Source organism: Suillus clintonianus (assembly GCF_016758775.1).
Source record: "Suillus clintonianus strain FC179 chromosome Unknown DEU56scaffold_129, whole genome shotgun sequence".
Lineage (NCBI taxonomy): Eukaryota > Fungi > Basidiomycota > Agaricomycetes > Boletales > Suillaceae > Suillus > Suillus clintonianus.
Genome location: NW_024539353.1, coordinates 86,630 through 100,104, shown reverse-complemented (window position 1 = coordinate 100,104; position 13,475 = coordinate 86,630). Strand labels below are relative to the sequence as shown.

Sequence of the window (13,475 nt, the reverse complement as noted above, 5' to 3'; positions counted from 1 at the left end):
GTAATAAATATTTTTCTTTTCGCACACTAACCCAATTGATTCTTGATCGAAGCACAAGGAAGCTAGCCTTGGAGCGAAATGGAGGAAAAATACGCTTATAACAAGAGAATCAGACATTATTCCGTGAGTCTCTTGATCCTTCACCACATCCACCGTCACTCCTTTACCTTTGCCTCCATCACGCGTCGAGCCTCCAATTACCCACTAATCTCGACTTTCTGAGTAGTCAGTCATCAACTACTAGACCTTCCTAATCCAGCATACAGTATCTCTCGTCAACCGTATGTATTCAAGTTCGGGGGCACGCGGTCGGCTCATTTTCAGACGACAGATAATTCCCTCTCGTTGACTGTTGCTGTCCTCATTCGTTGATAGCTTGTGCTCGAACATAATCCGTTGTACAACTTGCTATTTTACATCTGGTGAGTTCATACTGAATAACAAAAACCTTCCGAGTTGTGACCCGCAGATCAACTGTAGATTCATTGAAGGACTAGATCCATGCCTTTTACCCACGACTCAAGTCCCACAGATACTTCCACCTCTCCCACTGAGACTGAGACCGACCTTGACTTCGGTGATCCGAGAGATGGGCATGTTGTAGCCGTAGCCGTGACCGTCGGTGTCGTCGGTGTCTTCCTTTTTGGACTCATCACATGGCTTCTCCTACGTCTGCGTCGCACACCGGCTGACAAGGTTGATGCGGCTCCCTCCCCCCGTTTAAAACGTACCTTCACATCAGATCATACTCGACCCTCGACTGAGTCCAAGTTCAGTTTCAGTAAGTCTTCTGCTGCTCAAGAGAAAAGTTCGATGTTTATGGGCTTCGTTCCAGTGCGGAAACCGATGCGAGTGGCTCACCAGCAGGATGATGGTTCTTGGGACTTTTCAGACCCAGACCCGACGCACATTTACATACCTCCCACACCGAGGAGTCCGCTCTCCCCGCTACCCACAGCTCCACGCTCCAATCGCTCTAGTATATACAAGGGCGAGATGTCCCCAACTGATTCAGATCTCGAGGCTCCTCCACCTGCTTACTGCGTAGACGGAACTATGTGGTCAATGTGTACTCCTCCACAAGACCATCCGCCTCAAGCAATTGCTTATTAGTTTTTGCCTCTGACTTCGTCAGCATCACATTCACCTTACCATTATTCTCATTTTGTCGCTTTCGATGGTTCAATTTCTCCACTTTTTTCATTTCTGGCCATTTTTCGCCAGGTGCCCTTGTTACGAGTAATTCGCCGTGTACCATACAGAGACCCTGATAGCTTGGCTCACGGACAACGATATGTATAACCACCCTTGTATGTACTTCATACTCGTGGTTAATATATCAAAGATCTGCGTTCTTGCAATGGCATCATCATGAAATGATCAGGCGATCACGGCGGACTTCTTTACCGAAAATTAAATTCACACGTCAGTAGATCAACAGTGAAAGGTTAGCACTCTGAATGTACACGCTGTCTCCAACATGCCCTTGGTGCAGTGGCGGCCAATCACTACGTCGTAAGGTAAGTATCGCTGCCGTTGTCTTGCTGATTCATAAGGGGCAGGATCAGACTCATCGCAATTCCGCACGATCATGAACTTATCAACTGCGAGGTATTATATTAAGAATGATTGAAGTAATAGTTCCAGGTGGATTATACAAGAGCATGCAGAGAAAGCCTGACAAAACAGCGAAAACGCACAAAAAGTTAAATTAAAGCATAAGGATCAAATGGCAAGGGCGTCGATATCCTCATCATCCTCATCCTCATCAGAAGAAGAAGAAGATAGAGAGATTTCAGACAGAGAGGTGCGAGCCCTTTTCCTCTTCTTCGGCCATCCAGAGACTAAATATCAAAAGTGAAACGAGGCATCAAATGAGACATGAAACACGAACCAGTGGGTGCTCCAGGACGTTTCGGGGGGCGGGCAATGCGAGGCACGTGAACTAGTCTAGTGTTTGCGTCAACCTGGTCTTCGACTTTAGAATTCTTGAGATGAACGGCTGTCTTGACGTTGCAAGACAATTCTGGATTTCCTGCTGTGGTGCATTTATGGAGCTGAGTACTATTCGACCTGAGAACCTAATATGCGTGTGAGTTACATGCAGGGAATCCGTTCCCTTGGAAAGTCATGGAGTACTTACAGATACGAGGATGTTCAACGCGTCGGCGACCTCTGAATTCAAAGGGCTGTCCTTTGCAGTTGTTGCATGGGCACAAACCATATTTTCGACGTACGCGACGAGGTCTTTTATTGCATTGTGATCTCGCTGCCCTAAAATATTGCACAACTGAGTCTGTTGCAGCTTCGACTTGAATGTTTCATCTATGTTGGCGGACACGGCGGGAGTGATATCCTCAGGAATTTCTATGTCGTCCCACCACTTCCATCTTGCGTAGATCGGCTTCCTCGTTCGACCGAGAACATCCTCGAGTTGCTTCCTAAGGCTAGCGGTGATGGAATCCTCCAAGATCGCGGCTCTGTATGTCCCTGCTTTGCGTAATTCGAGAAAGATGGCCTTGGTCAAGGGTTCCAAGTCACGCTTCGCGTTCTTCCACAGTGCTTTGCTTCGCCAGTCCCATCTTGTAATGTGCATGGCGTAGGTGCCCCTGACCCCTCTAGAGCATAAGTCTAAGTCCGCTTTCAAACAGTCCTTCATCAATGCAAGGAGATTCCGGAAAGCTTGCTTTTCAGCTCCGGGAAGTTTGTCGAAAGCATTGTCGACCTGTGTTCTGTCCTTGGGACGGTCCTGTTGAATCTCCTTTTCGCTGATTGTTGACATCGTATTGTGAAGGTGGAAGATGAGGGTGTTTCGATGCCCCCATATCAGGCGGCATAGCTGTCATGTCAATCATAAGCGAGCAGGTTGATATATATGCACATATCATACCTGTACCTCAGCATCCGGTGCATGATTTACAACGTTCTGAAGCATCACTTCACTCCTGTCGTCCATATCATGGCCACGACCATGCAAAAGATGATAGTAGTCGAGGAGGGGCTCGAACCACCTGCAGATCTGGAGTTAGTTAGCGTGGTAATGAACCTGGACTGAGAATTTACATACTTCAGTGACCCCTTCTTTCACGGCATCGAGCGATGACCAAGCATAGTCCAACAACCAAGCAGACAACAGGGGAATAGGTGCTTTGCTCGCATCATCATAAGGCGATAACCACACAGCAACACGGGCCGTAATTCTGTCATATCGTCGCGTAATATCGTTTAACTCGGTGGGATCGTTGCTCCCTTCTAACCACTTTGTTCGCAAGAATTTCACAACGTCGTGGCGGTAGTCATCCAAAGCATTCAAGTAAGCGTCTGTCTTCTCACCTATGTCAGAGTGAAGATGTTCGAATACTTTTTCGGCATAAGCATCAATCTTATCGAACACATCATTGAATACCGCAAGGTCTGTCGAGTCCTGCGAGTTAGTGATCTGCGTTTTCCATAAGCCGATTTGTTTCCGAGCTTCGGCACCCTCGGGACTATCATCACCAGCTTGTTGTAGGACAGTGTTCACAGTCGTGTAATCTGGGAAATCGTCACCGGACGCCAATTTCTTCATGATATCAGCCTGCGACGCAATGAACCGAATGTATAGCTTGGTAAATAATAGTCGTTAGCACTTGAAATGCAAAGACAGTTGTGAAATCTAATGAGACCTACCCCCATCACAGTATCAATGGACTTCCCGAGCCAAACGATAGAAAACTCTTGCCGTCCACAGAAGTGTGGACCGAGGGGGAGAAGCACAAGAGCCAGCACTAAGACGAGCTTTTCGTAATTCAGGACCTTTACGAGGCGTGAATTTTTGGGTCTGCGTTGTTGAGCCAGTTTCGCTTTAGCACTCTTGTAAGACGAGTCATCTGGTGACGATAGGTGCGCCTGGAGAATTTCTTCGAGTATGGTGTCCAATATCGACTCTTCAGACATCCCGGTTGTGCGCAAAGGTCAGAAGGTGACCCGGCAAGTGATCCGTTCGACCCAAAATGGATTCAAGTTGTTTGGCAAAGGCTTCTGATCCAAACAACCTTTTCGAGATCGCAAATTTTGGGAACGCAAGCCAGCCAAAGCAGCTACACCTCATGACCACCGTCTGTCCTCGTAACTGGTAGTGCCATTTTTTTTGCTAGTTCTCCTTTGCGATATTCTGCGAGCCATGGATTCGGACTCAGATTCGGGCGAGGGAACTAGTGCAGTTCCTCGTGTCAACCGATTCAAGGTGCTTCAAACCTTGTCAAGCCTGTTCCTTTGATTGACTGCGCATATTTTAGCACCAATCATACAAGAAAAGTTTAAAGGAGGTCCATCTGCCATCTGCTCTTGACCTTACCAAGTTCGATCATGACATCTCAGTGAGTTTAACATTGGTCTCGTTGATCCACGTGGATTGCTCAAGCAGGTCCAGGACAACGAATCTCATTTTTATCTAGCTCTTCAACAATGGCGACAACTCAATCTCTCTCCAGCGTTTGTTCAGTTTGCGCACAAGGTTGACTCACTCTCAATATCTATGCCCATCCTCTTGCATAATTGGAAGGAGATTGTTGATCTGTGGAAAGGTGCTTTGGATGCATCAGACCATGAAGCTTTGAAAGCTCTACTCGAGTGCGCCTCTCAGACACATGAATTAATATTCTCTAACCACATTATTTACTTAGCCTCCTGAATAAGCTAGCCCACGATCTACGAACCACTCTTGCTCCGTCATATGCTGATTTGCTGGAGGTCCTCTTGCGGCTTCTGCCACAACCTATACCAGCACCATCTCTTACAGCTCTCTTGGCGACACTGTCAGGACTATTCAGGTATCTTCTCGTACCGTCAATCAATCTCGATCTTTTGGACCAGACGTGGTCTTCTTTTCGCGCGGTACTTCCATCCTGCAATTCTGACGTTCAACGCGCCGCCGCGGAGGTATGGGGTTCCGTGCTCCGTCGGCTTAAGAGTGTTGCGAGGGAGAGAGCTGTGATTTTGATGGCAAAGAATTTGGAAGGTGTCGAGGATGCCAGCGCGTGGATGATGATCTTTGCGTGCAAAGTGCGTATGCTGCTCACCTATAGTTATCAGTCTTACTATACCTGCAGTCTGTTTCCCAAACCTTGCACACCAGTGCAGGATCATCGATGGCTTCTCTCATTGACTGCCACCTAACAAGTGATCGCCCCGAATTGTCGTATACGCTACTGCGGCGTGTGCTGACCGCCTTGATTCACCACTGTAATGGCTCGGAACACTTTTCGGTCATCGCGAGCCTCATCGTTGATCGCTTCTGTGCTGTGTCGCAGGCTGAGGGCGTCAATCACCAACATCTTCAACGTGCCATGCAAATTACGTCTGTGCTCTGTGCAGTTCGTCAAGGATCGCGATTGTCATGTATGTCATTCTAGTTTTTCATTCTTGCGCACTATTTGAACTTCGCTTCTGTAGCATCCCATCTAACACAGCTTGCATCAAGCCTGGCATCGCTGCCATGTGACCTGCCTCTGCATTCTGAGCTTTTGATCTTTGCAACTTCACTTCTCACTGCCGGTGACATGTCGATGTCCGCAGGGACAGGTCGTGCGTTTGTCGCCCGGGCTCTAAGTGTCCCTTCTTTCGGCTTGATGCTCTGCGGTGTCCTCGCAGAGCTAGGATGGGGTGGCTGGAAGCTTGTTGGACTACCCGCTCTTCTCAAAGCAACCCCTAGTCTCCTTCAGGCGGAGCCCTCCCTCACGTTGCGTCTTCTTGCATCTCTGCAACATTCCGGGAAGCTGGGCGAGGTCGATATTGTCTGGAAGCGAAACGTCGATACCTGGATACAAAACCGCTTATCTAGCTGGGAAATTAGTGACGATTCGGTGGATGACTTATACAACATAATGAGTCTCTCCGTATTCGTCGACTCGTTGGCGCCCTCATTGGTGCCCATCATTACACGCTCACTGAACATGTCGACACCTGAGGCGAACTGGCAAACATCGCATGCCAATGCGGCCTGGGTCATCGGAACATGCATGCAAGCTTTGTCTCGATGCAAGTCCGCATCCTGGGAAACACAAGTGGATTTGCCCGCCTGGACGACAGAGATCGTGGAACACTGGTCGTGGTCCGACAAAGTATTGATGGGCCTAGTCGCGCTTCTCGAAACATGGTAAATTTGTGACCTTATTCTGGTTTCCTCTTACTGACATGAGATAGCCCTTCTACATCTCAGTCTCTTCCAATCGCCCAATTATATTCCCGTCTGCAATCACGGTTGCTTTCCCCTTCTCGATCACTGCGTTCAAATGTGTTGGGACTGTTGACATCGAAGATGGTCAAATCTTCTCCCGCTGAACACGAGGCGTTGAAGCGCTGTCTGCAGGGCGACGAAGTGTCCCTTGACATGCATGGCGTACGCGAGCGCGTTCTCCGAATAGGCAGATTATACCAGGTCGTGAGAGATGATGATTCACTTTCCGCTGATATCTGCGTTCGGTGGCTTGTTTGTACGTATTCTGTTTCATTCATGCAGGGTTTTGCTGATGGCATCTTAGCTCAACTGAAGGTCAACTTACGACCGATCTGGTCCCCAGCGTCGGAAGCTCTCTCTTCTTTGGCCCAGAAGTTTGGTGACATTGTCTGGAATATCGTATTCTCCGAGCTACAACAACCCCAGGGAGCCAATGAGACCCCTGATTGGCTGACTGCTACCAAGGATGATGAGAATGACATGGATCCTTGGGAAGAAGAGCGATCTTGGAGAGACCCCACCGCACATCGGCTTCGAGGCGCCGCTGTAAATTGGATAGATAAACATCACCACCGCAAGATCATTATTTCGGTAAGTCTTTTGAGCGCTCTAACTAGCGTGTTATTAACGATGGGGCATAGGAACAAAAACCGTCTGATCGGTTCGATCCCGTCACATTTGAAGCTCAACTTCTCCTCACTCTCGGACAATGCACATCTTTGGCGGAAAAACATAACCGCGAGTTAGTGACATACTTCCTTTCCATTGCAGGTCCGAATGCACCATCACGATTACCGAAATACAAGCTTCAGGCGTGGTTGACGCTGTTCAGCAAGTTTAGCAATCCCAAGGCTCTGCACTCCACAGATACGCTACGAGAACTGTACCGCTCTCACCTCTCCTATCCCGATCGGGAATTGCAAACGGTATCTTTATCATGTTTGCTCGCGTATAAGTCGCCCCACCTCCAACATCACGAGGAGAAACTGCGTCTACTCCTGGACGAAACTAAATGGAGAGACGAGTTGACGTCTTTGCATATGTCATCGATAGAGATCAAGGATCGACCTCAAGTGGTGGACGTCATCATTCGTCTGCTATATGGACTTACGTTGGAAAAGAAGGGTCGCTCTAAAAGCGGTGATCGCCGGGCTGCTGTGCTGACAGCATTGGCAGGATGCACGGACGAGGAGCTCTATCTTCTAGTGGATCTTATGTTGAAACCAATGCAGTCTGATAGCCATGCTCGCCAGGATGACCTCTTCTCGCTGCGCGTTATCTCCTCAGACGTCCCGTTGAAGCAGCAGTCTGGTTACCTGAATTTGTTGGGTGACGTGTTGAAGAACCTCGGGTCGAGGTTAACCACGTACTGGCCGGCTTTACTCGGGACCACACTCGACCTGGTTGCCAATGCTCAGAAGCATTTGTCCGATGTGACGACAGGCGATGTAGTTGAGCAGGTGGACAACGAAGCGGACGAAGAGGAGAGCGAGTCCGGAGAGGTATTCAATTCCCGAGTTTTGCGTTCTCTGAGGCAACAAGGCCTCAAGCGGCTTGCCGATTTCTTTCGCTGCCCCGTCGAATTCGACTTCACGTCCTATCTCTCTGCATCATTTCCCGCTATTGTGTCACCGCGTCTGAAGTTATTGGATCAAGAAAATACTCAAGCCCCTTCCGCACTCCTGGAATTATTCTTTGTCTGGACCAGTCAGGCTGAATATTCGGTCCACCTTGTACAACACGACTCTCGTGTGCTGCCTAAGGTTCTCGACTGCCTTGTGGCGGCTAACGTCAAGCCAGCAGTGATCAGCAGAGTATTCGATATCGTGGAGCGCCTGCTGTCGTATTCTGCGGATGACAGTAAATTCTTAGATCTGCTCGTTCAGCCCCATATATCGCAGTTGCTCAAGAACCTCACAACGTTGGTCGGACGCACGAAGGCCGATACAGCGCTTTCAAGTCCAATCACTCAGCGCCAAATCAGCATACTTTCGGAGGTTGCTCGTTACGCCGGAGATTCTACGCAGGCCTTAACTCTCCTCGGCCTTCTCTCCCCTTTACTGCGCAAGTCCAGCAGAATCATATCTGAGAAAGTCAAAGTCAAACTTCTCAGCACCCTTGGACATATATTCCCTCTGCTAACTGAGCTGTCAAATACCTCCTCCGTCGAATTCTCTAAGGCATACGAGCTTCTTTCGCAGCTTTTTATGTCGCTTCGCTTCACCGCTTCTCGACTCGCCCTCACTTCAGCTTTCAATCAGCTCTCGGTGATTAATCCGAGCATCCAAGAGCTTGCAAGCCTGCTTGAATCACTCAACGCCTGCTCGCCGAAACGAATTGATCAACCTGACTTTAATCGTCGGTTGACTGCGTTCATGCTGATCAACGAGCAAAAGTACGCTATGCTATCATGCCGTGAATGGCTTCCTGTCCTTTCGAATGCACTTTATTTTGTGCAGGACGCCGACGAACTGGCCATCCGCAATAACGCCGCTTTCACAATCAGACGCTTCATTGACCTTACATGCGACCCATCCAATCTAGAATTCGAAGCGCTTCTCATGCGAACTGCCCTTCCGGCATTGAAAAACGCCTTGAAGTCCAAGAATGAGCTTATCCGTGCGGAGGCTCTCGGTGTTATCTCGTATGCTGTGTCCAAATGCGACAGAATCTCTTCCCTGCAGGAGATGTGTCCCCTCCTTGCTGGCGGTGACGAGGAAGCTAGTTTCTTCAGCAATATCCATCACATACAGATTCATCGTCGCACAAGAGCTTTGAGACGCCTTGCCGAGTACTGTGACGAGGGGGTCATGCGCAGCAGAACCTTGGTTGAAGTCTTCCTTCCGCTCGTTGAGCATTACATTGTCCCAACGGCCTCGCTCGATCATCTTCTCGTCTCAGAAGCGATCAACACGACTGGGCGCATTGCGAAACACCTTGGGTGGAGTGCATACTCGGCCCTTGTGTACAAGTACATCCGGTCGTCAAAAGAAAAGACTGAAGGCGTCCGGGTTTACGTTCGTGCTTTGGTTGCGATCCTTGAAAACTTCCACTTCTCCGTCGAAGAAGCTGTGCAACACGTCGATACGTCCGCAGATGACATTGCTAACAGCGATCACGAGGGATTGGTAGATGAATCGCTGCCCATTCCTTCAGCTGATAGTCAGGACAAAAAAATCGCTGACGCTGTTCACACCCGCCTTCTGCCTTCGCTTTTGGCTTACCTCTCTAATCGCGACGAGACGGAGGACACCCTTCGCATCCCGATATCGATGGGTATTGCCAAGGTCGCCTTGCATTTACCCTCTGCCTCCCGAGATCTGCAAGTAGGTAGGCTCTTGACAGCCCTCAGTCAAATATTGCGTAGCAAGTCGCAAGATACTCGCGACCTCGTGCGAGATACGATTTGCAGAATAGCTGTCGCGCTGGGTTCCCCTTACTTGCCTGTCCTGTTGCGGGAGCTCCGCGCAGCACTCCTGCGTGGACCGCAACTACACGTTCTAGCGTTTGTATTCCACGCAGTGCTCACCCACGTCACGTCTGCGCAAGACAGCAATGGCCCTGTGATTCAAGATTTGGATCACTGTGTCGCCGATATTGCTCATGTCTCCGCCGAAGTGATTTTTGGAGAGTCGGGGAAGGATGTACAGCATGAAGACTTCCGGACGAAAATGCGTGAAGTACGCAGCAGCTCTTCCAAGGGACTCGATTGCTTCGGGTTGACAGCTCGGCACGTTTCGCCCAAACGCATTAGTGCGCTCCTCCTGCCGCTGCGCTCTATCATCGCAGAAACGGGTTCTTTGAAGACACTCCAGCAGGTTGACGAAGTTCTCAGACGTATTGCCAGCGGACTCAATAGCAATGCAAGGCTCACACCTGCTGAATTATTGGTTCTGTGCCACACCCTGATCAGTCAGAATGCCAAGTTCTTACAGGAAGCTCCGAAGCCCAAAGCGACCAAGTCTAGTAAAAAAGCTGATGCTATCGTCCAGCGGCAACGCCAAATAGTCACGGATACCGACCATTATACAAATAATTCCTTCCGGTGAGACTCATGCATGTACCGTATCTTTTTAACTCATCAGGCACCGCAGTTTCGTCGTCTTCGGTTTGGAGCTCTTCAATACCGCATTCCGACGCTCTCGATTTGACTTTAAGGACAAACAAATTATCAGTCGCTTGGATCCGCTTGTAAAGCTCATCGGAAATGCTCTTTATTCATCCTCGGAACCAGTCCTTATTGCTTCTTTCAAGGCTTCGGCCAGCATCCTGCAATGTCCACTCAAGTCAGTCTCGTCGTCTGCACCAGTTATTGCCCGCCAAATACTCGCGGTTGTCCGTTCTACTGGTAGCGGGGAGTCCGAAGTTGCTCAGGCTGGTCTCAAGGCTCTGGCAAGTATACTACGAGAGTGTGAAGCCGCTCAGGTCAAAGAGAAAGATCTGCTCTTCCTGATTGAATTTGTTTCACCATATCTGGAGGATCCCGACAGGCAGGGCACCGTTTTTGCGTTACTGAGAGCTATTGTGGCACGACGGCTGATTGTACCTGAGCTTTACGACGTTATGGCTGACGTCTCCGCTATCTTGGTCACATCACAAGCGGCACAGACCCGCGAGTCTGCCCGGTCTCTTCTCCTTCAATTTCTCCTCGACTATCCGCAAGGCTCTGGAAGACTGCAGACCACACTCGGCTTCTTTGCTCGAAATCTTTCGTATGAACATGCATCAGGACGTTCAAGTGTTCTCGAGCTCTTAGGCGCGCTCGTGAACAAATTCGACTCTGTGTTGCTGGCAAAGCACGCGGAGATGATCTTCATTGCCCTTGTACTCTGTCTTGCTAACGATGAGGACAAGTCTTGCAGAGAAGCTTCTGCATCGGTCCTTCAAAGCTTGGTCAAAAGGTTGGGAGAGGACGAGAGAAAAATATTTGTTGGCCATCTGCATGCGTGGGCCAGTCAAGAAGGACAGGGAAAACTTAGGGCAGTTGCAGTGCAAGTATACGGGCTCATCATCGACGCTTTGCAACGAGAAGCTTCCCCGCATGCCGCTGCCCTGTTCGCCGATGTTCAACAGATCTTGGACGATAGTATTCGAACGCTGACCCTGTCAGATGGCGATGGAGAAGACATGGATGTTGATGTGGAATGGCAACCACCGTACCAGGCAATGCTCGCTGTCTCGAAGCTCCTGCAGACCTTGCCTGAGCATACGCTGGATGCGGTGAAAAGCACCCAGGACAAACTCGTCCCATATCTCCTCTTTCCGCACGCTTGGGTGCGCTCAGCAGCTTGTCGGTTGTTGGGCGTGTTCTTCGCATTTTATGGCCCCACCCCCACTCTCGAGAGTTCGCATCTTACCCTCCAGCTGATGAAAGATATCGCAGAGAAGCTATGCTCACAGCTGAAGAGCCCCCATCTCGACGCACCACTTGGTCTACAGATTGTGAAGAACCTATTCTTCGTCGGAAAATTGTTCTGTACTGTCCCGTCTTCCTCGCCCTTCGGGAGTAACACCAACAACACAACCGAAGGAGCTGAGGGGGACTCGGATGGCAATGAGAGCGATGATTCTGCAGAACAACCTTCGCGAATGAGCCGAGGAAAACGCTCTCAGGATCCTCTACCTTGGCTCTTCTCCAAGCTATCGTATCAAGCTCGCTCATGCCACATCGCACGGCGGAATCGTGGCAATACCTCTGTGAGTTCGATTGATGCAATCATATTTATTCCCCCCTGATTTGTTTCAGAATCAACCAACCTGGTCGCTCGCTCCTTTGTCTATTCTGCGTTTCTTCGCTGCTATGGCGTCTCACATGGAGAGCAGTCAACTCGAGCGGTTCTTGCCACACATACTTACACCCGTCTATCGAATCACGGAGGACGATACAATTCGGGATGCCGGAATGGGTATGCATATTGCTTCTCAAGTATATCATATACTCATGGCATTGCAGAGGAGCTGAAAGTTACGGCCACCGAGCTTCTCGACTTGCTTCAGAACAAAGTTGGCACGACGACTTTTGCCAATACGTACAACCGCATCAGGCAGGGCGCATCCAACATTCAACAAGAAAGACGAGTGGCGCGGGCCACGAAGGTGGGTTGGGTTCTATTCGTAATGCATGTGGTACTCATCACCTCGAGCAGGCGACTACCAACCCAGAAGCTACCGCCAAACGCAAATTAGCTCGAAATGTGGGCAAGAAGGAGAGCCGGAAGAGAAAGAACCGTGCCTTTGCGTAAGTGTTATATAGTGGTTTTATTATTCATCCACTAAGTTGGACATCGATTTTCAGTGACAGTAGAGGGAGGCTAAAGAGACAAAAAGAGGGAGAGTAGCATCGACGCTTCGTTCATCCGGGTGGTCTTTAACTTATCATAAGTTCCTTACATTGTTGCAAATAACACTCGATTGAGTTGCTTTTTCTTTCTTTCTGCCTGTTTGTGGAAGCCAGCCGCAGTACCACCGTTGACGTGCTTGATCACTACTAATTGACGTCGGTAATATGGAATGAGATCAGCCTAAACGTACGTTGCTCAGACATGAAATCGAGTTCCCCTGCAGGGTGCCTACATCACCGAAATTCCCCAACTCGGATAAGGGCTGATAATGACTGACCAGGATGCGCAAGGTCACAAAAGGTGCACCAGGTGTATCAGCGCGCGGAAGGCGGGGGAACCGACATATAAGATCTGGTTGAGAAACTCAATTGAAGGTAAGATGGCGGAGGTTGGGTAAGTAACTCGTACCTTAGCATAGATTTCGAGTTTATAAGCATTGATATGGCAATGCTACTTATATGTTCTGATCTAGTATTGAATTCTGATAAGAACACTTCATTTCGGTATTGTATTACATGGTATGCGCAGACAGTAAAAGTACATCTAAGAGCAGAACGTGCACCAGGGCTTCTCTAAAAGGCAGACACGCGCCAAAGCTTCTGAAGGAGACTGACAGCGACAACAAGGAAACATGCGATGATCGGAGAGCGGCTTGAATGTGAATTGCGAATGAGAATAGGGACGACGACAAGAGCGAAACGTGCGACAAGTGGCCAGCGGCTTGCAAGTGAGACATACAGACATCGTTCTGAGTGAGAAATCAGTGTCGACGATGAGACGAAATGGAAGATCGTTAACACATCATTTTTTTCCCTTCCCTTTCTTCGGTGCGCTAGTGGATTTAGCAGTCTTGGCCTTGGATTGAGTTTTTCGGGGCGAGATTGAGGGGAGTTCACGTGGAAGCATCTCCACAAGGT

The 13,475-nt window shown here is 49.3% G+C and overlaps 3 protein-coding genes across 3 annotated transcripts; 2 read left to right on the top strand and 1 right to left on the bottom strand.

Moving 5' to 3' along the window:
• The first annotated feature begins 26 nt into the window (after positions 1 to 26).
• DEU56DRAFT_835030 (uncharacterized protein) lies at positions 27 to 1,365 on the top strand. The gene is made up of 4 exons (XM_041354733.1): positions 27 to 123; positions 227 to 422; positions 481 to 781; positions 836 to 1,365. Exons 3-4 carry the CDS (start codon positions 502 to 504, stop codon positions 1,111 to 1,113), a joined length of 558 nt encoding a protein of 185 aa, XP_041202756.1. The 5' UTR covers positions 27 to 123; positions 227 to 422; positions 481 to 501; the 3' UTR covers positions 1,114 to 1,365.
• Positions 1,366 to 1,600: 235 nt separating this feature from the next.
• On the bottom strand, positions 1,601 to 3,958 carry DEU56DRAFT_835029 (uncharacterized protein). The gene is made up of 6 exons (XM_041354732.1): positions 3,670 to 3,958; positions 3,068 to 3,604; positions 2,891 to 3,019; positions 2,144 to 2,839; positions 1,895 to 2,081; positions 1,601 to 1,844 (listed from the first exon to the last, which is right to left on the bottom strand). The coding sequence occupies exons 1-6, from the start codon at positions 3,934 to 3,936 to the stop codon at positions 1,726 to 1,728; spliced, it is 1,935 nt and encodes a 644-aa protein (XP_041202755.1). The 5' UTR covers positions 3,937 to 3,958; the 3' UTR covers positions 1,601 to 1,725.
• A 100-nt stretch (positions 3,959 to 4,058) lies between these two features.
• DEU56DRAFT_100709 (uncharacterized protein) lies at positions 4,059 to 12,670 on the top strand. The gene is made up of 14 exons (XM_041344559.1): positions 4,059 to 4,225; positions 4,278 to 4,358; positions 4,412 to 4,611; positions 4,665 to 5,043; positions 5,091 to 5,379; positions 5,434 to 6,136; positions 6,184 to 6,473; positions 6,522 to 6,808; positions 6,859 to 10,262; positions 10,312 to 11,914; positions 11,964 to 12,123; positions 12,171 to 12,313; positions 12,364 to 12,455; positions 12,513 to 12,670. Exons 1-14 carry the CDS (start codon positions 4,163 to 4,165, stop codon positions 12,553 to 12,555), a joined length of 7,737 nt encoding a protein of 2,578 aa, XP_041202754.1. The 5' UTR covers positions 4,059 to 4,162; the 3' UTR covers positions 12,556 to 12,670.
• The last annotated feature ends 805 nt before the right edge of the window (positions 12,671 to 13,475 follow it).